The sequence below is a fragment of the Scomber scombrus genome, chromosome 11 (genome assembly GCF_963691925.1).
Source record: "Scomber scombrus chromosome 11, fScoSco1.1, whole genome shotgun sequence".
NCBI lineage: Eukaryota > Metazoa > Chordata > Actinopteri > Scombriformes > Scombridae > Scomber > Scomber scombrus.
Window position 1 is genome coordinate 6,255,902 of NC_084980.1, and position 18,934 is coordinate 6,274,835.

General features: G+C 39.9%; 1 protein-coding gene across 1 annotated transcript in view; it reads right to left on the reverse strand.

Annotated features, from left to right (window-relative positions):
• ctnnd2b (catenin (cadherin-associated protein), delta 2b) overlaps positions 1-18,934 on the reverse strand; it is a 136,184-nt gene that overhangs the window by 100,103 nt on the left and 17,147 nt on the right. Inside the window, exon 2 of the mRNA XM_062428552.1 lies at positions 11,337-11,449. Coding sequence (XP_062284536.1) covers positions 11,337-11,449 — 113 coding nt within the window. The remainder of the gene's footprint in view (positions 1-11,336; positions 11,450-18,934) is intronic.

Here is an 18,934-nt window from a genome sequence, read left to right on the forward strand (position 1 = left end):
GGCCATTATCCAGATTTTTCTTTCTTTTTTTTTCCATTTAATGAAAACGTTTAGAGCCTTTTTCAACTTTTCACCCGAGCTGTATCCACCATTCAGGGACGTTGGCTGAGAAATAGTGGCCTTTTAACTAAAAGTCTGTCTGCTTTTCATCCAGGCACGACGATGGCGTACCCATTCAGAGCGGTGGCATTTAGAGAGGAGCGTGTAATGTGATTCCAGATGATGCCGTTTATGGGCATGATAGAGAGAGGAGTCTAAAATGTACTAAAAAACTGGCTCATTGCAGTCAATTTAATCCTAACGTGAAAACGCATCGCTGTACCATGCAGACTAAAATCTGAGTCACTAATTATGAAGTTTCTGAACAGAATTGCAGTTTTACATCTGATGTTTTTCAAAGTCATTACAGTGAATCTGAAATGTGACACTCTTGGTCTTAAAGTTGCAAATGTGTAAGATTTGGCCCGAATTTTAGTTTAAACGTTCAAAAGTGAACTAAAATGATCAACAAAATGTCAAGAAATAACAGCTTTGATGTCATGTCAAAGACGTCTATGTATTGTGTTGCAGGGATATCAATTGAAGTAAGCTTGCTAACCAGACCCATCCTTTCTTGTAATCCCACTTTGTACCTTAGGGGCAATAGTGAGTCACTGTAGCCACCAGGCTCCCTCAGTCCAACATGAGAGGAAGAAGAATTCCGCCTTTCCAAGCAACCGACCTGCAATGGCCGATATTTTGAACCAGGCTGAAAGCTATTGTAAGTTTAGCTATTGGACTGTTAATATGCCACTATTGAGTTTATATTTTTTCAGACAAGAAAGTATCTATTTAGATTCCCAATATATGTCTTAAGGTAATGTCTTTTTTAAGGGAATAGAGAGATTGTGGGATATGACCCTTGTGGTTTGTTTAGGGTCACAGAGTCCATTGCTGTATGTGTACAAATACGAAATAAATGCAAAATCAAGGCATTTTTTGGAACTCCATATGTACAGTGGTACATATAGTACTGAAGTGATAAAGCTTCCCCTTTGCCATAAACTGGGAATGCACAATTCATGCAGATGACAAAACGTCCAGAAACATTGTTTGTATAGGAACATGGTGATACAATTGCAGCATGTTATCCTTATGACAGCGCTTGTATGTGTGGGGTCAATTACACCCCAGTGAGTTCCAACTCCCTATTATAAAACTGTTATGAAACTCCAATAAGAGAAACTCCAAATAATCAATGTGTACACACTTTAAAATTTCAGGAGTAGTGCTGCATAAAAATTAATGTAAATATCCATTACAGTTATAGAGCGTATGAAAATACATTGAATTTAACACTTAACATTTATAGCTTAAATCTGTAAAACCTGAAACTGAAAATGACATTTTTTTCTATCAGATCTTTAAAACATTAGCTCAAAATGATCTTAACAAGCAATTTTAATAAAATTAAGAAAAGTCATTAAGTTTCAAGGTGATAATAAACAATGTTATGTACGTTTATTGAGCTGTTAACGCGGCCTGTGGTCTAGGGACCCGAAACAGAACATTACAGTTAAACAGGCTAATAAACAAAGCGACCATGTACCTGAATACAAAGCACATGCTCTGTTTAAATACACCAGCTTTATTATTCATAGGAGCTTGCATATTGCTGCGGTAACTCGTAAGTCTGTAATTAACCTATATTCAGTGTGCAGCCACATCATAAACTGAGAAGTTTCTAATTTTCCCACACTGTGTAGTAACACGCTAAATAAGGGTTTCTATATAATACATGGCTGGTGTATATCATCATAATCCAACTGTACATTCACCAGACTGCCTCTCTTTTCCTCAGTTCTAGCAGTGTCTCACTATGAAGAAGACTCCATGAACTCTACTGTATTACTATACACAGGCAGATAGCAGCTACATGTCCTTTATGACTCAGCTGTACTCAGCAAAGTGCAAGCACGTCATTCTGACTTTAGGATTCATTCTTCTAGATGTAGCTTGAAAAAAAACACTGAGGGCTAAATTTAAAGTGTACAAAATCAATTTGCCCGTAACGTAATTAACCTACTTAATGAGATAGCGTGGTAAATCACACAATGTATTTCCTCCTGAGCTATATTATATTCATATTTGAGACTGTCCTCCCAAGACAAACAACAGCTTCATTTCATCATTTCAGTAAATGAGCCAAAAATGAAGTAGGAGTTCTCTTGTCTGACGCAAGCAAAGAAGTAGAAGTAGGGAAATGCTATTATAGAGTCAGAGAGGAGGTTGGATAGTGGATGGATTGGACAACAAAACATCAGACTTTGACACTGGAGAATGTTCTTTGTTTCACATTTCGTACTGACACTAAGTTCTATTGACCATGATTAATAACCAGGTAGTTATAACCATGACCGTGAATGTCCTCTAATCCTAAGCAGGTACTTCTTTCACTGTAAACCTAACCTTTCTCTAACCCCAATCAAATCATTTTTGTGCCCAAACTGATGTTGATCTGCCCAAAAGTAAATCAGATCAGAAAACACTTATTTGAATGACAAAGATTGTACTTTGTTGTTAAATCTTGGGGACTTTTTGTAATCTGTCGATGATAACGTGTAGCCAAAGACCATTTTCCATTTGTGGTTGGATGTCTGTACCTTCACACACAGTTTATGTGATCATGGTGTAGTTTGGTTCAAATAAGCCTGATGTCCATCACTTATAGGAGTCTTTAGCTGTCTGACTGATTTTATCAGTTGCCCATCATAGTTCTGTAGCTAGTTATCATAGGCCATACTGGTGCAAACAGGCAAACAGATACTGTAGGTCAGTGTTGCTGAAGAGGAAGGCTTATACTCTATAGTAAAAATGTGCACCTGGTGAGTGAGTATCAGACTATGTAAGATGACATTCATCATTTGTATGAAACTCAGCTTGTAAATAAACACATTTTTCTCATATTGGCTCTTGATGTTCACTGACAGTTGCAAATATGTGTTACATGGAGGTATAATACATTCTTCAGATTGCTTCAGTGGGAAAACCGTGTTCCTTCAAAGGACCTTCCTTTCAAAAAAGCTTTTCAGTGTAATAATAAAAAAATAAAAAATGTTTTTAAAAAAGTTGTCGGTACAGCTGCAGCCCTCTGCAAACATCTCTGTTGGTGTGTATGTGCAGAGAGAGAGGGAGAGAGAGAGAGAGACAGAGAGAGAGAGAGAGAGAGAGAGAGAGAGAGAGAGAGAGAGAGAGAGAGAGAGAGAGAGAGAGAGAGAGAGAGAGAGAGAGAGTCAAAGCTGGCAGCCGAGCGCCCTGACAGCTTCTGGGTAATGGGCCCTCACTGGGCTCGCTAGACGGGTCGCATTTTCTCGCCAGACGAGCGGCGGTGGGCCTCGCTGAGTGTTGCAGTTACAGCCAATGCTTATCCACACGCACATAAATATGCACGCGTACGCACACACTCACTGCTCTGCGGCCATGCAAGCACACAGCCGTGTATCCGATTACCAGACAAATGTCGCATATATGCACCGGCCAGAAGAGGCGGACAAATAGCCCGGCCTGGGAGGTGGTTATTCGGCGGCCAGCTCAGAGGGGAGAGATCACTACAGAGGCACTGGAGCTCTGATATCTGTATCTACTGTGTGTGTACACACTGTCAGAGGTTCACTCAGATGATTGGATAAGGTGGCTGTAGTCAGTGAGCAGGTAAACAGCGAGCAGAGGCAGGCACACCAACAATAAACACAGATAAAGTCAATACTCTCGTTTTCTCCTCTGTAATGTCTTCTTGATCAAAATCGAGGACAAGTTAATTCAATTGTATTTATATAGCGCCAAATCACAACAAAAGTTATCTCAAGGCACTTTTCACATAGAGCAGGTCTAAAGCATACTTTTCAATTTAATTTACAGAGACCCAACATTCACGCATGAAGGAAAGAAGGAAGAAAAAAACTCCCCTTTAGTTATTGTGTTCCTTTTATCTTCCTATTCAGAGCAGGAACTGAGAGTCAATCACATCCTCTCTTCAAACCAATCCCTTCAGGGTCGGTTTAAAAATGCACCAAAACTACGCTCTCAGCAAGGCCTGCCTCTGACTTGTGATGGTGTTTTGATTTGTACAAACCGAACCAAACACAAAGCGCTCCGGGCGAGTGCCCCGGCATCTTCACCCTGTCAGAGAGTCGACAACTGGAAGAGGGGTCAAAAAAAAAGATGGAGAGAGAAATGACGACAGACAGAGCTATAAAAGAATGTGAAAAGGCAGCAGACAATGATGATGAAGCGGAAGGGAGGGAAACAGAATAAGAAAAAGGAGCAGAGAGGAGGGAAGCTCACCCTAAGGCGCAAAATCTGTTTCCTTAACAATTAAATTATGATAGTGATAGCTGTCAAGAAAGAAAAAACTGGGTCAGCTCAGGAATTAGACGTTCTACCTACTTAATTTCCTGAATGTGCACGTAATTGAATATGTGAAACACTTGTTGCACATGTTCCACTGTCGAAGAAATATTGAGTACAGCCTAGCTACCTCAACTATCTACTACACAGCTATTAAGAGGATGTGGTTTGTAGCTGAGGTTAAGCAACAGATGGAAGAGAATAGTGCTTCAATGGTTAATTGTGACATGTGCAAGACAACAGTAATCACAGTAATTCACCACTTCCTCGGCTCCTAATGGCTTGCAACCCTGGCATATGAGATGAGATGGTCCTTTAACTGACATACAGTAGGCAAAGACACGTCATGCTCCTCTCTCCACAGACAAAAGCATTGTCTCACTTTGACTGATAGAGCAACACACACATGCACACACATATACACACCGCAGTCACACAGTGGATTTGCGCTTTTTGAAGTGATAAAGCAGCAGCATATGCCGTGGCAGACACTGTGACCTGTGGTGACTGATTAAGACTGGAAACAAAAGCAGAGCTGAAGAACTCATTAGCACCTCTGAAAGTCTTTATCTGTAGCAACACAACAGGAGCCGATTCGTGAACTGCCGGCACCCCCGCAGCCACACGGCAGCACTTGAAACTCATTCATAATTCAAATTTTAACCTATCTGGAGGCAGTTTTCCATTATTTTAGGAAGGGGCGGGGGTGGGGGGTGTTATTGTTTGCTTTCAATTGAGTTGTTAATCTACATATTAAAGACAATGAGAGTCAACTGCTAAGGACTTCTAACTTAACACCACTGGAAAGTTTGGTGAATGATTGCAAGGACACCCAGAGGTTTTATCCATGTTAGTGGTGTGGATCTAGAGATCGGAAATATCTTAACTACCACTGAATGTATGGACTGTCATAAAATTGTGTACAGCTGGTAACTATTATTTTGTGGCTATTGGCACTCAAATGATGGGTACTACCGACTTTGGTGATCTTCTCACTTCCCCTTCTAGCACCACCGTGAGGTAGACATTTGTGGGTTAGGAGTGATATCTCAGGTACTTTTACATAGATTGTCATGTAATAGTATATAATAAGCCTTTTTCCTGATCATATTTTTTCCTCGTGGTCCTCTAGTAAATATTCTGAGGCCAGATACTGGTCCATTGCCTGGAAACCTCTGCTCTAAAGGATCAATTCTAATGACTTCGGTGATCTTCTGACTTTTTCTCAAGCACCACAATGACATAGATATTTGTGGGTTTGGAGTGATATCTTAAGTACTATTTTATAGATTCCCATCTAGTAGTATATAAAGCTTTTTTTCCTGAATCATATTTTTTCCTCATGGTCCTATAGTGAATATTCTGAGGCCAGATACTGGTCCACAGTCCGGCAACCTCTGCTATAGAGAATAGATTCTAATGACTTTGGTGATCCTCTGACTTTTCCTGTAGTGCCTGTAGAGTTTTCATTTATTCAATGAAAAATATCTAGTATCGATATCTCCTTGGTTGGCATCAAGTTTTGTGAGGATGTCCATATTTCCCAGATGGTGAAATCTAATGGTTTTATTGAACCCCTGACTTTTGATATTGGACATTTTTCATTTCTAGTCAAATATCTATCTAATAACAGCTGGATTACCATGACATTTGGTTCCCAAAGGCTGAACTTTATTTAATCTAATTTATCCGAATACAGCCGGACAGAGCTGCTAGCATGGCTATAGAGAATTCTAATTTTTCAACTTCTCAATGAAGTTAATACTTGACAAGTTCATAACAGAACACCCTGAACACAATCAATCACTACCATCCGCTGTTGTTTCCACTACTACTTTCTTTCTAGCTCTGCTATCAGCAAAGTTTTCTGAAAACCCCACACAGCCATTGTTCTGTCCCTGGTCATAACAGCAGCAGTTATATTATGTCTTCTGTGCCTCAGTCTGTAACCTGTGGTTTGTCTGGGAGTAGAAACTAGAGCTGCTCCTTTGGGAAAGATAATAAGACTGCACGTGAAGGATTTTTCAAAGAAACAGTAATACAGTCTCCAACTGCAGATAGGGCAGTTCCAGATTGTATTATATTATTTCATAATCACATGTTACACAAACAAGTCTTGATTGTTGATAGAAATATCCACCAAATTGATTTTTGAGAGAAAGAGCTAGTTGAGTGGAGCAGTCCTGACCTCTTTACAAAACAACAACCATAACACAAGATTATTTCCAAGCTTAAGAGAAAAAACTAGCAGATTCTTTCTTTTATTCGGCTCGACTCGACTTGGTTTGGTACCAGGAACGACCTTTTCCATTACAATTGTATCTACTCAACGTGGGCATAGTACGGCTGCGCGAAACTGCAGTGACTTAGTTTTATACGTGACACAAACACATAAACAATGGAGGACATGGAGGCGATGGTGTACTCTCTGCTCTGCCTGTGTCTTTTGTCACACACAAAGCAAGAGAAGAGAGCCGAATCGCTGTAACACTGTTGTCTGTATTTAAAAAAGGCGGGTTTGATTCTTGTGAGGGACGGCTCATGACTCTTCCAGTGACGACTCTCTGACTAATCAGTGACCTGCAATCTTTTGACGTCACATTTTAGTATCGGCTCAGCTCGCTTGGAACCTCGGCAGAGCAGGTACTAAAAAAGTACCAGGTACCAGGTACTACCTCTAGTGGAAAAGCAAAAGAAAACAAGTAGAGTCGAGTCTAGTCGAGTCGAGCCGAGTAGTGCTAGAACTGCATAATGGAAAATCGCCAAAATTGGGCAACATAGATTTAAAACAGGGTGAATAAAATCACCACAAAAGAAAAAAACAATTAACTGTAATCATTGAACACAACTTCTAAATGTAGAAACCAAAATACTGTTTAAAAAATGTATTGAGGCTAATAACATATGTTATGCTAACCTAGCTAAACAAAAAGAAAGAAAAATAAGGTAAGAAGTTCTTTAGAAAATCAAAACGACTAAAGGAATGAACTCAGAACATAACAGGGAATTTAGTTTTTCTTCTAACAAGCTAGTGAAAGTATGAATCTTCTCCTTTAATTGCTGTGCAGTGTCAATACATCTCGCCGGAACGCTACCAAGATAAATCCATGTACATGTATTGTAACTGCCGATTAAATGTTGCCCCTTCTGTTTGCAGAGACAAGCAGTCATGAATAAAACTATTCAGAACAGCAACAATACTAATGTTTCAGAGGTAATTGAACAATAAATCCTACATGCTTTAGGCACTACAAACCTCCAGTATATTGCCTTGGTGGACTTGTGTGTTTCGCCAAACCATTTGTCCATTTGGTAATTACCTACAAGTCGAACAAAGTGGATGGCCTATAAAAAGCGGTGGAAGACAGTGTAATCCACAAGACGCTCGGCTCCACACTAAATAATAAACCCATCTAATCAAGTTAGCAAGATGGCAGCCTTTATCCCATCTGTGTGCAGCTGGGTGATGAAGTGGAAGACGTGTTTTCTTTTGGACTCCACACCGCTTCCATCTCCCATGTCGCTGCTGTTTTTTTTTTTTTTTTAAATGGGGGTCCTCTGTACAGCCCTGTGATGGCGTTGACGAGTTAAACGCATACAGCGGTTAATTAGACTCATGAATGAATCTTTTCTTTTTCTTTTTTTTTTAAGACCATCTTCCCGCTCTTTGTTGGTCTGCCCCTCAAATTGAAATGAGAATCACAATGGCGGCAGATGAGTAATTAGTTGGAGACGGATGGAATCCCCGCTCGCTTAACGAAATCAAAAAGGAGAAAAGATGATGGATTGTGTGCGTCTATGGTGTGTGTGTGTGTGTGTGTGTGTGTGTGTGTGTGTGAGAGAGAGAGAGAGATAGAGAGAGAGAGGGCGAGAAAGAGAGAGAGAAAGAGAGAGGCTTTAATCGTGTTACATTGTCATGAGAGGCAGGCTAAGTGCATTACCATCATTGTGTCAGGAGGGCTGTTCTCACATTGGGACCAGTATGGAATGTGTGGAATATGTTCTATGGGCTCAGAGTGGGGACGAGGCTCGGGTCCAAACTCAATCAGCAGCAGATAATATGACAGCCTCTTCACACTGTGTAAAGTTTACTTCCACTCACCGCTAAAAAACACAGAAGGTCCAGAAGAGCACGATGGACTGCAGTGACATTTATTTGATTCTTTCTAATGGACAATAAATAGCATGATATGTTTGCAAAGATTAGTTTGTTAGTTTGTTTTGTGCTATTAACCCTGAGACAGACTTCATTAAAACTACTAAAAGTAGCTGCTTTTAGAGAGTAATACTGGCAGAGTTGATACAATGATGTCATCATTTTGCTCTGTATTGTTGCAACAAAAACTCTGAAATATGTTCTCACAGCTGATTATCACAAACAAGGAGCAAGGAAGTATGAATATAATGTTTTTTTCCTATGAATTTAAAATGACCACACTATACTGTAATCATTTACATTGTAAACTGTAAATATTGTTATTGATTTACTTTAACTAATTGCTATATGAATAAATTGTTATTATGTTGGATATATAGACAGACAGACAGAAAGACAGACAGACAGATAGATAGACAGATAGATAGATAGATAGATAGATAGATAGATAGATAGATAGATAGATAGATAGATAGATAGATAGATAGATAGATAGATAGATAGATAGATAGATAGATAGATAGATAGATAGATAATGTTTTCATCACTATGTAGCTGTATGATGTATATGCGCATTAATAAAGTAGATAAAAAAGGAATATGCATTTTTTATAATGACACTACAGCTGTAAGTATAAAATCTGTGGCTGTAACACTAATACAAGTTTTATAAATGTCCATATTGATGCATTATTGATATTAAGTATCAAATGTAAATTAACGCCTTTTAAAATAAAAGTATAATATAAGCGTAATATAAGTAAAATAAATCATGTAATCATCAGATTTCTTTCAAGATCTAAATCCTCTCAGAGCGAAGGCATCCATTCCTCATGCACCTCCGAGCTTTTAAGGTGTCATTAATGTGCAGTTAAGAGCTTCAAGATGGCAACTTGATCCCTTCAATAAACTTTACTGTTAAGTTTTTGACAGATCACTATGCTTTCTCCAGGCGCACCAGGCGCACGCAATTAGGTTTTATTGGAGGTCTCGAGTTGCCGTCCTGCAAATGATACTTTCCTCAAACAGACAGTGGACTGAGCATCAGCTGGTGTTTTAACCAGCTTTTAAGGGATTGTGTGAAACACTAAAGTGCAGGCCCTATTTTAAAATGAGTGTATTTGGATTTCTTACAAATAAAGACCAGATGATCCATTTTAACCTAATTGCTTCATGTGGTCTTCACCTCTCTGTTGTTGTGTCTAAAAGTGTCGAGAGTGAAGAGCAAGAAGTGGAATAATAAAAGCAAGCTGCTGATAACAGCTAATATGTGTTCTTAAAATGAGGTCAGCCAAAGTGAACAAAATTACTGGAGTGAAGCTGTGTGAAAACCTGATGAGTAAAAATCTACTTTTGTATTGTGAAACACTAAAGAAATGGTCTGAACAGTTCTACTCACCCAGTCTTTGGAGTTCATTATCGGCTAGCTTATAATCTTTTAAAGCTCTGCAGTTGTGCTTTGGTGTCTTTCAGCCAATATTTTGGTTTTTACAAGTAATAACGTCACTGTTTGGATTCAGTCTCACTGCTGTCATCAAGCTTGTTTCCAGCCACAGAAGTCACCTGTTTTTAGGCAAAATAGCTGATATACTGACTGTTTGACAAACAGAAAGTAAGCAACTAGCAGGTGAACATAGTGGAGCATTTAACAGCTAAAACACAGATATTTCTCTCAAGCTAATGAAAGCTAATGTTGTTCCATGGCAGCCGAAACTGTAACTAGGCAACTGTTTGCTAACATAACAACTTGATAAGGTGATAATGTGTGATAAAGTGTTTTGTTTACAGCTTGTTTGGTTGCCCACATGCGCCTGACAAAATCTACTAATTCAATAAGACATTTAAGCTAACTAGCAAGCTGTCATCTCTGTATGAAGGTTAGGGTTAGAGGGAGATAGTCTTTTCAACTATCAAGTTACTTTCTTAGAAGTCCTACAATTATGTCTCAAAATCACTGCAAGTTTTTACTTCTTAATGATTAAATACTACATTTGACACCTTTAAATACACTGATTACCTCAGCATAGGGCTGGACCATATGGACAAAATCACATATCACAATATTCTTGACCAAATACCTTGATATCAATATCGCAATAATATTGTAGAGTGATTATTGGGCATTTTCACAAAATAATTACACAATGAGATTTTTGATGAATAATCATCAGTTATGTGGATATAATGACTAAGTGTGTAAAGGCAAATAATGGAATAGCCAGATCAGTCTGGTCAGTTCATATATTCGATATTATGATCCAAAATCCAAGAAGACGATATTTAGTCTCATATCACGATATCAATATAATATTGATATGTTGCCCAGCCCTACATCTGCTTTAGGTTTTCAATGGACCATATAACGATTCTGGCAAAGCTGGCAAAGGGATATTTATTGCTTCTATTCTGATTTTACTCTCTTTTTTTATGTGTTTATTGTGTAAATATATGTTAAATAGTGTTAATACATGTGGCAGCTGCACAAAGTAACTACAGCAGCAGGTGTGTGTGGTAAAGGAGGAGGATAAAGATCTGGAACGGCCGATGAATACGGGAACGTCAATCTCTGTAAGTTTCAAAGCAAAACAAACAGCGTTCCCCCAACTGTGATTTTAATCACACTGATGAATTCTGGACGCGAATCAATCTGTGTGCCTTTAATCTGACCAGCTGTAAAGCCAGTCACCTGCAGGAGCACAGCTGATACATACAGGTAGAGCACACAGAAGAGGATCTGATTTTTTTTTTGGGGGGGGGGGGGGGGTGACACACACACATAGAAGCGCACACACACCTGATGCTAGTCATGCTTCCAGTCTCAGAGCCAAGCTTGCATCTCTCCAGCTGACTGGCAACAATCTGTCGTTCGGCTTCCAGCTCCCTGGTTAGACGTTCAAACTGCAACTCCTGAAGAGAAAGAGAGAGAGAGAGAGAGAGAGAGAGAGAGAGAGAGAGAGAGAGAGAGAGAGAGAGAGAGAGAGAGAGAGAGAGAGAGAGAGAGAGAGAGAGAGAGAGAGAGAGAGAGAGAAAAAGAGTGAGTCAAAACAATCCGTCTATTTATTTACAGTCATTCTGAACATTACTTTGGCTCCGTTGTCTCCGACACATTTTTAATTGTTGTGAAATTGACTCTGCAGCGTGTGGTGGGAAAACAGTGCAGATATCACTGTGTCTGTCTGTCAGTTTCACACCACTACATGTTCACTGATATGTCGTAGAAACTGTGACACCAAACTAAAACCACACAAAGTGTGACTTTGGGACTCATGGGATAGATTCAGTGGGTTTTGGGAGGGATTTCTTTTGTGTGTGTCAGGTTGAGATGAAAGCATTACAAATCAATGTATGGATTAACATGCTGCTGTTGTCATGTGCTGACTGAGAGAGAGGAAGGAAGGAAGGGAAAGAAAGGGGAACGTTGATGTCACATCACTCCAGTTAAAGATCCAATATGTGGAAACACCGTCAGCACCCTTCTGCACATTCACTTGAGTGAAGCCAGAAATATTGCGATGGGTGAGCCTTTGCAGAGGGGTAACCTGACACAAGCCTCAATGTAAACTCACAGAACATTGCTTTTAACATAACAAGTTTAAGAACAGGTTCACATTTGTTCTGTCTTAAAACAATAGTCAAGCACCCACATGAACACTGAAAGAGGTTTAAGTTGTTGTAATTATTCCTCCCTTCATACTATTAGAAATACCCTCTAAATGTGCTTTTAATGTAAGGAATGGAGGCCAAAATCCAAAGTCATTGCTTTTGTGTAAAAATAAAAGTAGATGTGAAGCTTATATTCAGCTTCAGCAGTCTGGGTTAGTCATATCAAGTGGATATCTGACACATTTACAGTCTTTTTAGCATCAAATTCCCTAGTCGTGTTTCCCTGGTGAGCTGTGTTGGAAGTATAGTAACAAAAAGAGAGACTTTGGCACTAAAAAGACTATAACGTTGAAACATATCTACTTGATTTGACTCATTTGGACATCTTCATATTAGCTTCAGTTGATCTTTTAAATACATTTTTGCACAGGAGGAGGACTGTGAATGATTACAGAAAGAAAGACATGTTACAGTGGTTATTTGGCAACCTGACTGTTGTTTTAAGACAGACGTGAAAAACTGTGAACGTGTCCTTTAATTCATTTTTCACACAGGTGGAGCTTGCACATGCATAAACATACACAGCTTTGTGCTCTGTGGACATTAAATTGTTTGATCTCGGACGTTCTGGCTGTTCAGAGTCATTAGAATTAAGTCCCGAACACTCGATGGATCAACAGGTATCAGTGGAGGTCAAGAGCTCTTCAACTCTTAAAGAGGTTCACACATTACAAAGGGATTCTCCATTTCTTGAGAACAAATGTCTTTATATGCTAAATTCATGCCGCTCAATGAATGATGAATAACCACTAATTAGCCAGTGTGCAAACAAACCCACAGCTGATTATAGTATTTGTGTCTGCTGCTGCGATCATTACGGCTGATTAAACATTACCAAATTTACCAATTTATGCAAAAACCCAAATTAATCCAAATTGGATTGCTTAGATTGTTTCAAATCACTAGAAGGAAAAAAACACAATGCCTGTAGAAATAAAATAAAATAAAATGATGATTTAGAGCTCAAAATTGCTTCCTGACAGTTTTTTTTTTTTTTTTTTTGGTGGTCTCCAGATAATAAAAGTGACAGAATTACAATAAATCTTTGTCAGAATGAAGCAACGTAATCACTCAATGTTCCCCCAGGCGGTGTTTGAATACAGAGATGTTCAGAGCTCATCTAAAAGCTTTCAAAGTTTACAATAATGGACTTTTATATTATTTTCATTTAGTTTAATGGTCGGTTGCTGATGCACGACACAGAAATGAGTCAGGACAAGTGACTGTGTGTAAGCGTCACACACAAGTACATTTATTACATTATGCTATTTTTACTGATCTACCATTTTTTAGAAGGGAAATAAGCCTAAAAATGTGTATAAACCCATTGAACTATTAGGCTTAAACAAATACATGTGCATGATAAATGGCCTACTGCATATCAAACACTCCACAAGTTTCCAGCCAACTTATACACACCCTATTAAAAGTGACTACAAAGTGAGACTGCTGTGTTTGCACAGACAGAAACATCACTTTATAATAGTTTTTACCCATCTGAGTTGCCCTCCATAAATGATAGAAAAACACTGCTGTGAGTTAAAAAAGAAAAGAACATTTTAATTCACACAGTGATCATGGTATGTATTTGCAGGGGTCTGAGAGGAGAGTGCAGGGGAGCTTTAAACTCTGACGATGCCTGAGGCGACTCCCGCATTTCCACCATAATGATACAATATGATTATAATGAATCATTAATGTAATGACTTAACAAATCAAATTGCAAATTTCACTGTAATAATGCTTCATCTTCTCCTCGTTAATAGCGACTATACACACACATATATATATAGACATGTGGACATATGCATAGACATGAATGCATTTGTAATCATTGTGCAGACACACATGAGAACACACAAGACCTGCTGCTGTGATAATTTAGTGCATTCAGAGCTATAAAACAACACAGGGGTGAACTGAACTTTCCTATTTTCTCACAGCACAGTGAAGTGTCATGTCGGCTTTGCTGTAAAAACACTAAATGTGACTTCTGCGAGTGGAAAATGTTGTGAATGCAGAACTGGCTTGTAGGTGTTAACATGCTGCAGTGCTCACAGACACACGCACACACGCACACAAACACTCGGTTTCTCAAGTGTGAATACTGTTAAACCGTGGCAGGAACATGCAGACTCTTCCCTGCTTACACAGCTTCAACATGATGACACATTTTACAGGTTTACGCTGCACTGTAGATATAAATATATCAGCTTGATTAAAATAATAAGGGAAAAAAAATCACCTGGCTGCAATAGCTGTGCTGACTCAGCAAAAACCCACTGAGCTGATGATGAAGTGTTTTTCAAATAAATGCCATGTAATAAAACAGCTGCTGCTTTTTTTCTCCTTTTTTTTTTTAGCACTTTTCAGCCTATAATCAATCATCACATTGTTTGTTGAAGTTTTAGCATGGAGCCAATCATCTGGCAGCTGTGTATGATCTCATCACACAAAACACACATCAGTCACAAACTCCAATGATACTAGAAAGCTGGAAGAGATTCCACCAGGCAGAGTTTAAGTAGATCCCTCCTCAGCTTGCTACGTTTCTTATTTACATCTCAAACACTGCCGCATCACCCTGCGTCACCCTCATCAGCTGATGAAAAGTGAGAAAGAAGAAGAAAAAACAACCAACCTACTTCTCCACAGCAGATGAAGGAAAAGATGAAAAGCTTTTTTTTTTGGATTGTTTTTTCGTTTGTTTGTTTGCTTGTTTTTTGGCGCTTCTAACAGCTGAGAGCGTAGACAGCCTGCGATGACTAACTAGCTGGATGGCGAGCCGTGAGAATTAAGGCTTTTTGAAAACATCCAAACAAAAGCAACGGTTCCCTCCTTCACCCTCCTTCACCCTCCTCCACACCCCTCCTCCTCCGATCTCTGCTCCCTCCAATTCAGGGCTGACAGAAAGACACCTGTTACTGCAGCAGCGGCAGACGGAGGAAGAGACAGACTATGATGGAATGTATTGTGAAAAAAGCTGGTGAAAAGTAGTGGAGAAAAAAAAGGATGAAAGGGCTGAGAGAGGGGGGGAAAAAAAGAAGAAGAAGAGAAGAAAAGTAGCAGACATACCTTCACATGGACCATACTTCACACAGACACCACAAAATCACTGAATATCCCGCTTTTCTTTGCTCCCCTCTGGTCAAAAAGCGACAACAACACTCCCTCTACTCCTTCCTCAAAACACTCATCTGTCCCAGGTCGAGATACAGCAAGTGAGAGAGAGAGAGAGAGAGAGAGAGAGAGAGAGAGAGAGAGGGAGAGAGAGAGAGAGAGAGAGAGAGAGAGAGAGAGAGAGAGAGAGAGAGACAAAACGAAAGACATCGAGGGAGAGAGACTACAAGTGTCACTTGAGCTGACTGCAAGTCAGCCCCTCTCTCTCTCTGTGTCTGTCTATGTCTCTTTCTCCCTCTCTCCCTCCTCGGGGGCTGAGAAACACACACAGACACACACACGCGCACACACACACACACACACACACAGTGCTCACTGAGGCACAAAGGTCCCCATGGCAACGGAGCATTTAGAAGCCCTGTGGCATTATTTATGCAACGTTGCACCACAATGGGCCCTCCCACCGGCCGACCCTGCCAAAAAGCCCGCCGCTCTCCAGTCACTCACTGCCTCTCTCTCTCTCTCTCTTTTTCCTCTCTGACCGGACCATCTGCCCCCCCTCCAACCACAGACCCACCCACCCACCTCCTCCCTCTCCTCCTCCTCCTCCTCCTCCTCCCTATCTCCAACCACCATCACTAAAAAGCAGAGAGGCAAGAGAGAAGATGGAAGGGAACGAGATGGAGGGGAGGCGCACACACACACACACACACACACACACACACACACACACAAAGCAGACTTAATACATACACACCGAAACATCCACAAGTCTACAGACACACACACGCACACACACACAGACAGACAGAGTATGTTCTGCATCAGTGAAATTCTATAGGTAGAAACTGCATGTAAATATAGAGGAATAAAGCATGTTAGAGTTGGAGTTGGAGTAACTTGAAGCAAGTAGACAAAAAAACACACACACACACACACACACACTCCTAACCTACACACAGTTGGGGCATATCAGGACTTTTATGGACTTTTAGCTGCACATAAGTTTATATTAATGTATATTTGACAGAGTTTTGTTTTATTCTTCTTCTACTTCAATAAGAAACACAAATGAATACAGTGTCAGTGTATTTAGTACTATGCTGTAAGGGCCCAGTCACACAAGAGTTTATAACAACTAAAGTTCATTATAACCGCCATGATTAGTGGATTCAATGCTATCAATCAACACCAATCTTCCCTGTAGAGTTCAACTTTTGAGCCAATACCTAGGACATCGTTTTTGTCCGGTTAGCAATTCAGCTATCAGTTAGCAAGCTAGCTAGGTAGGTGTGCTATGCTGGTTGGCTAGTGCTAAAGTGTCTCCAGCTAGCAACTGGCATGTTGCCAGTTAGTTATACAGCTCCAGTAACTAGCCTACGTGAAAGCATAGATTTATATTTAATTGGCACTTTACTACTACTTTTACAATCAATTTAAATGTAATTTTATGTATTTTCTAAAGTGGCATCTTAAAACATGAGCGTGTGTTGCTGTAGTGCTAAGTATGTTGAAACAAAGTGAATCATCAAACAAATAAGCACGAGTGGAGCTTCACATGCAAACAATAATGCAGTATTATCTCTTACCCACATGCAGTCTGACTGGAGATCTGAACCCATGGCTTCCCAACAGGTGTAACCCTCTTCCTAAAACACAGCTCCGACCTTCACGATCTACAATCTGTGTCTCTCTTATTCTTCGTTCCTCTTTATCTGACTCGTCCACTTCTCCTCTCTCTGGATGGAACAGTCCGACTAAGTCAATCATGACTTCCCAGTAAATAGATGCTGCGCAATGCAAAGCTCCAGCTTCCAGTCATTTCTTTATTCAAATTTGCATTGGCTCAGTTTACATGGCTGTCTGGCTGCTGGCTGTCTGACCGCAGGTTTAATCACAGAGATAAGAGTGCCATCAGCAGAGCGTTCGGATAAAACTAGACGGGTCAATTCGATCACCTCGAATCTTTCGTCTGAAACTCAGAGCACACTGCATTTCTGTCTACTTGTGTGAGGACATGTTGAGCTTCAGCCATTTAGATTTCAGAAAGTGATACTGTTTATAATGTAATACAGCCTGGTATAATATATTTATACAGTAAAGAAGAAGTCAAAAGTTTGGACACGCCCTCTTCATTCTCTTGATGGAGAAAGTGCGTCCAAACTTTTGAGTGGTACCATACATCAATGTTCATGAATAAAACAAAAAATATATATTGTTGAAGGAGCATACCAGTTTTTTTCTGGAAGTTTTAGCTCCTTAACTACACTTATGCTCATTTCCAAATACATACTACTAAGTCTTTATATATTCCTACAGTCCCAAACTGCCATTGATTTCCATAAGGCATGCAAATCAATTATCAGACTCTGGAAACTTATGCTTACATTTATTTAGTAGCTTATGTTGTGTAATCCATCACAATGAACATAGAGTCTGCATCCATTTTTGCTCTGCTACATTATTTTTTTGCGGTCATGCAGCTTAAAAATCCACCAATTTAGTGTTGCACTTCCATAAAGTTGGTGGACGCAGATTTAAAATAGAAAATAGAAAAGCAGAGGCCTTTTAGTCAAGCTCCAAAAACAATCCCTCTCTTCCTATGATGCATCCCAACAGAATTCTACTTTGTGTAGAATGGTAAATGGACTGTACTTATGTAGCACTTTTCTAGTCTTTTGAACACTCAAAGCACTTTTACACTACAAGTCCCATTCACCCATTCACACACACACATTCATACACCATTGGTGGAGCCATTGGGAGCAATTTGGGGTTCAGTGTCTTGCCCAAGAACACATCGACATGTGGACTGGAGAAGCCGGGAATATAACCGCCAATCTTCCGATTGGTGGACGACTTTCTCTACCTCCTGAGCCACAGCTGTCCCAATGTTTAGAAGGAGACAGGCTATTAAAGCAGATGTTTTCAGTAAAACTATCCGTGACAGGCGCACTGAACCTTATCTGTAAACGAAATAAGTGATGAAACTTTATCCTCACCATTTTGTTCAAGATGGACACAACTCAAGCAAGTTTCCAGAGTTGGCTACGAAAATGTTAAAACTTCAATTAGAAATTAGCGGAAACAAATGGAAGTGATTGGTAATCAACGGGCTAAACCATGCTAAATCACTTATTAGTATATTGAGCATGTATAACATCAAGCCCATTGGAAAGAAACGCTCGGAGCCTGAGTGCATCGGTTGGCGTATATTTTCACTTAACGGCTTGATAAGCCGTTAAGTGAAAAGGACAACAATTAACCACATCTTAACGAGCAGGTCCCACAATCAAGTGCTTGTCAACTGATTACATTACTAAAGATTCGGCTGCAGTCGGAGCATATTAATGGAGACTGAGGGAAGACGGATAGAGAGTTAGTGTGCGGCCCGCTAGCTTACGGGAACAGGCTGGCCCCCTGAAAACCCCATTAAAGCAATTAGTAAAGTAAAATAAATGACTGTAGGACAGTGGTGGGCTGCATGGGGAGCAAAGTTGGTGTGTGTGTGTGTGCGTGTCTGTGTGTGTGTGTGTGTATCCCTCTCTTTCTCTTGTGTAAAGCAGTCTAATTGTGCCCCGTGGTGTCCGCCTGGCATTTAGTTCTTTC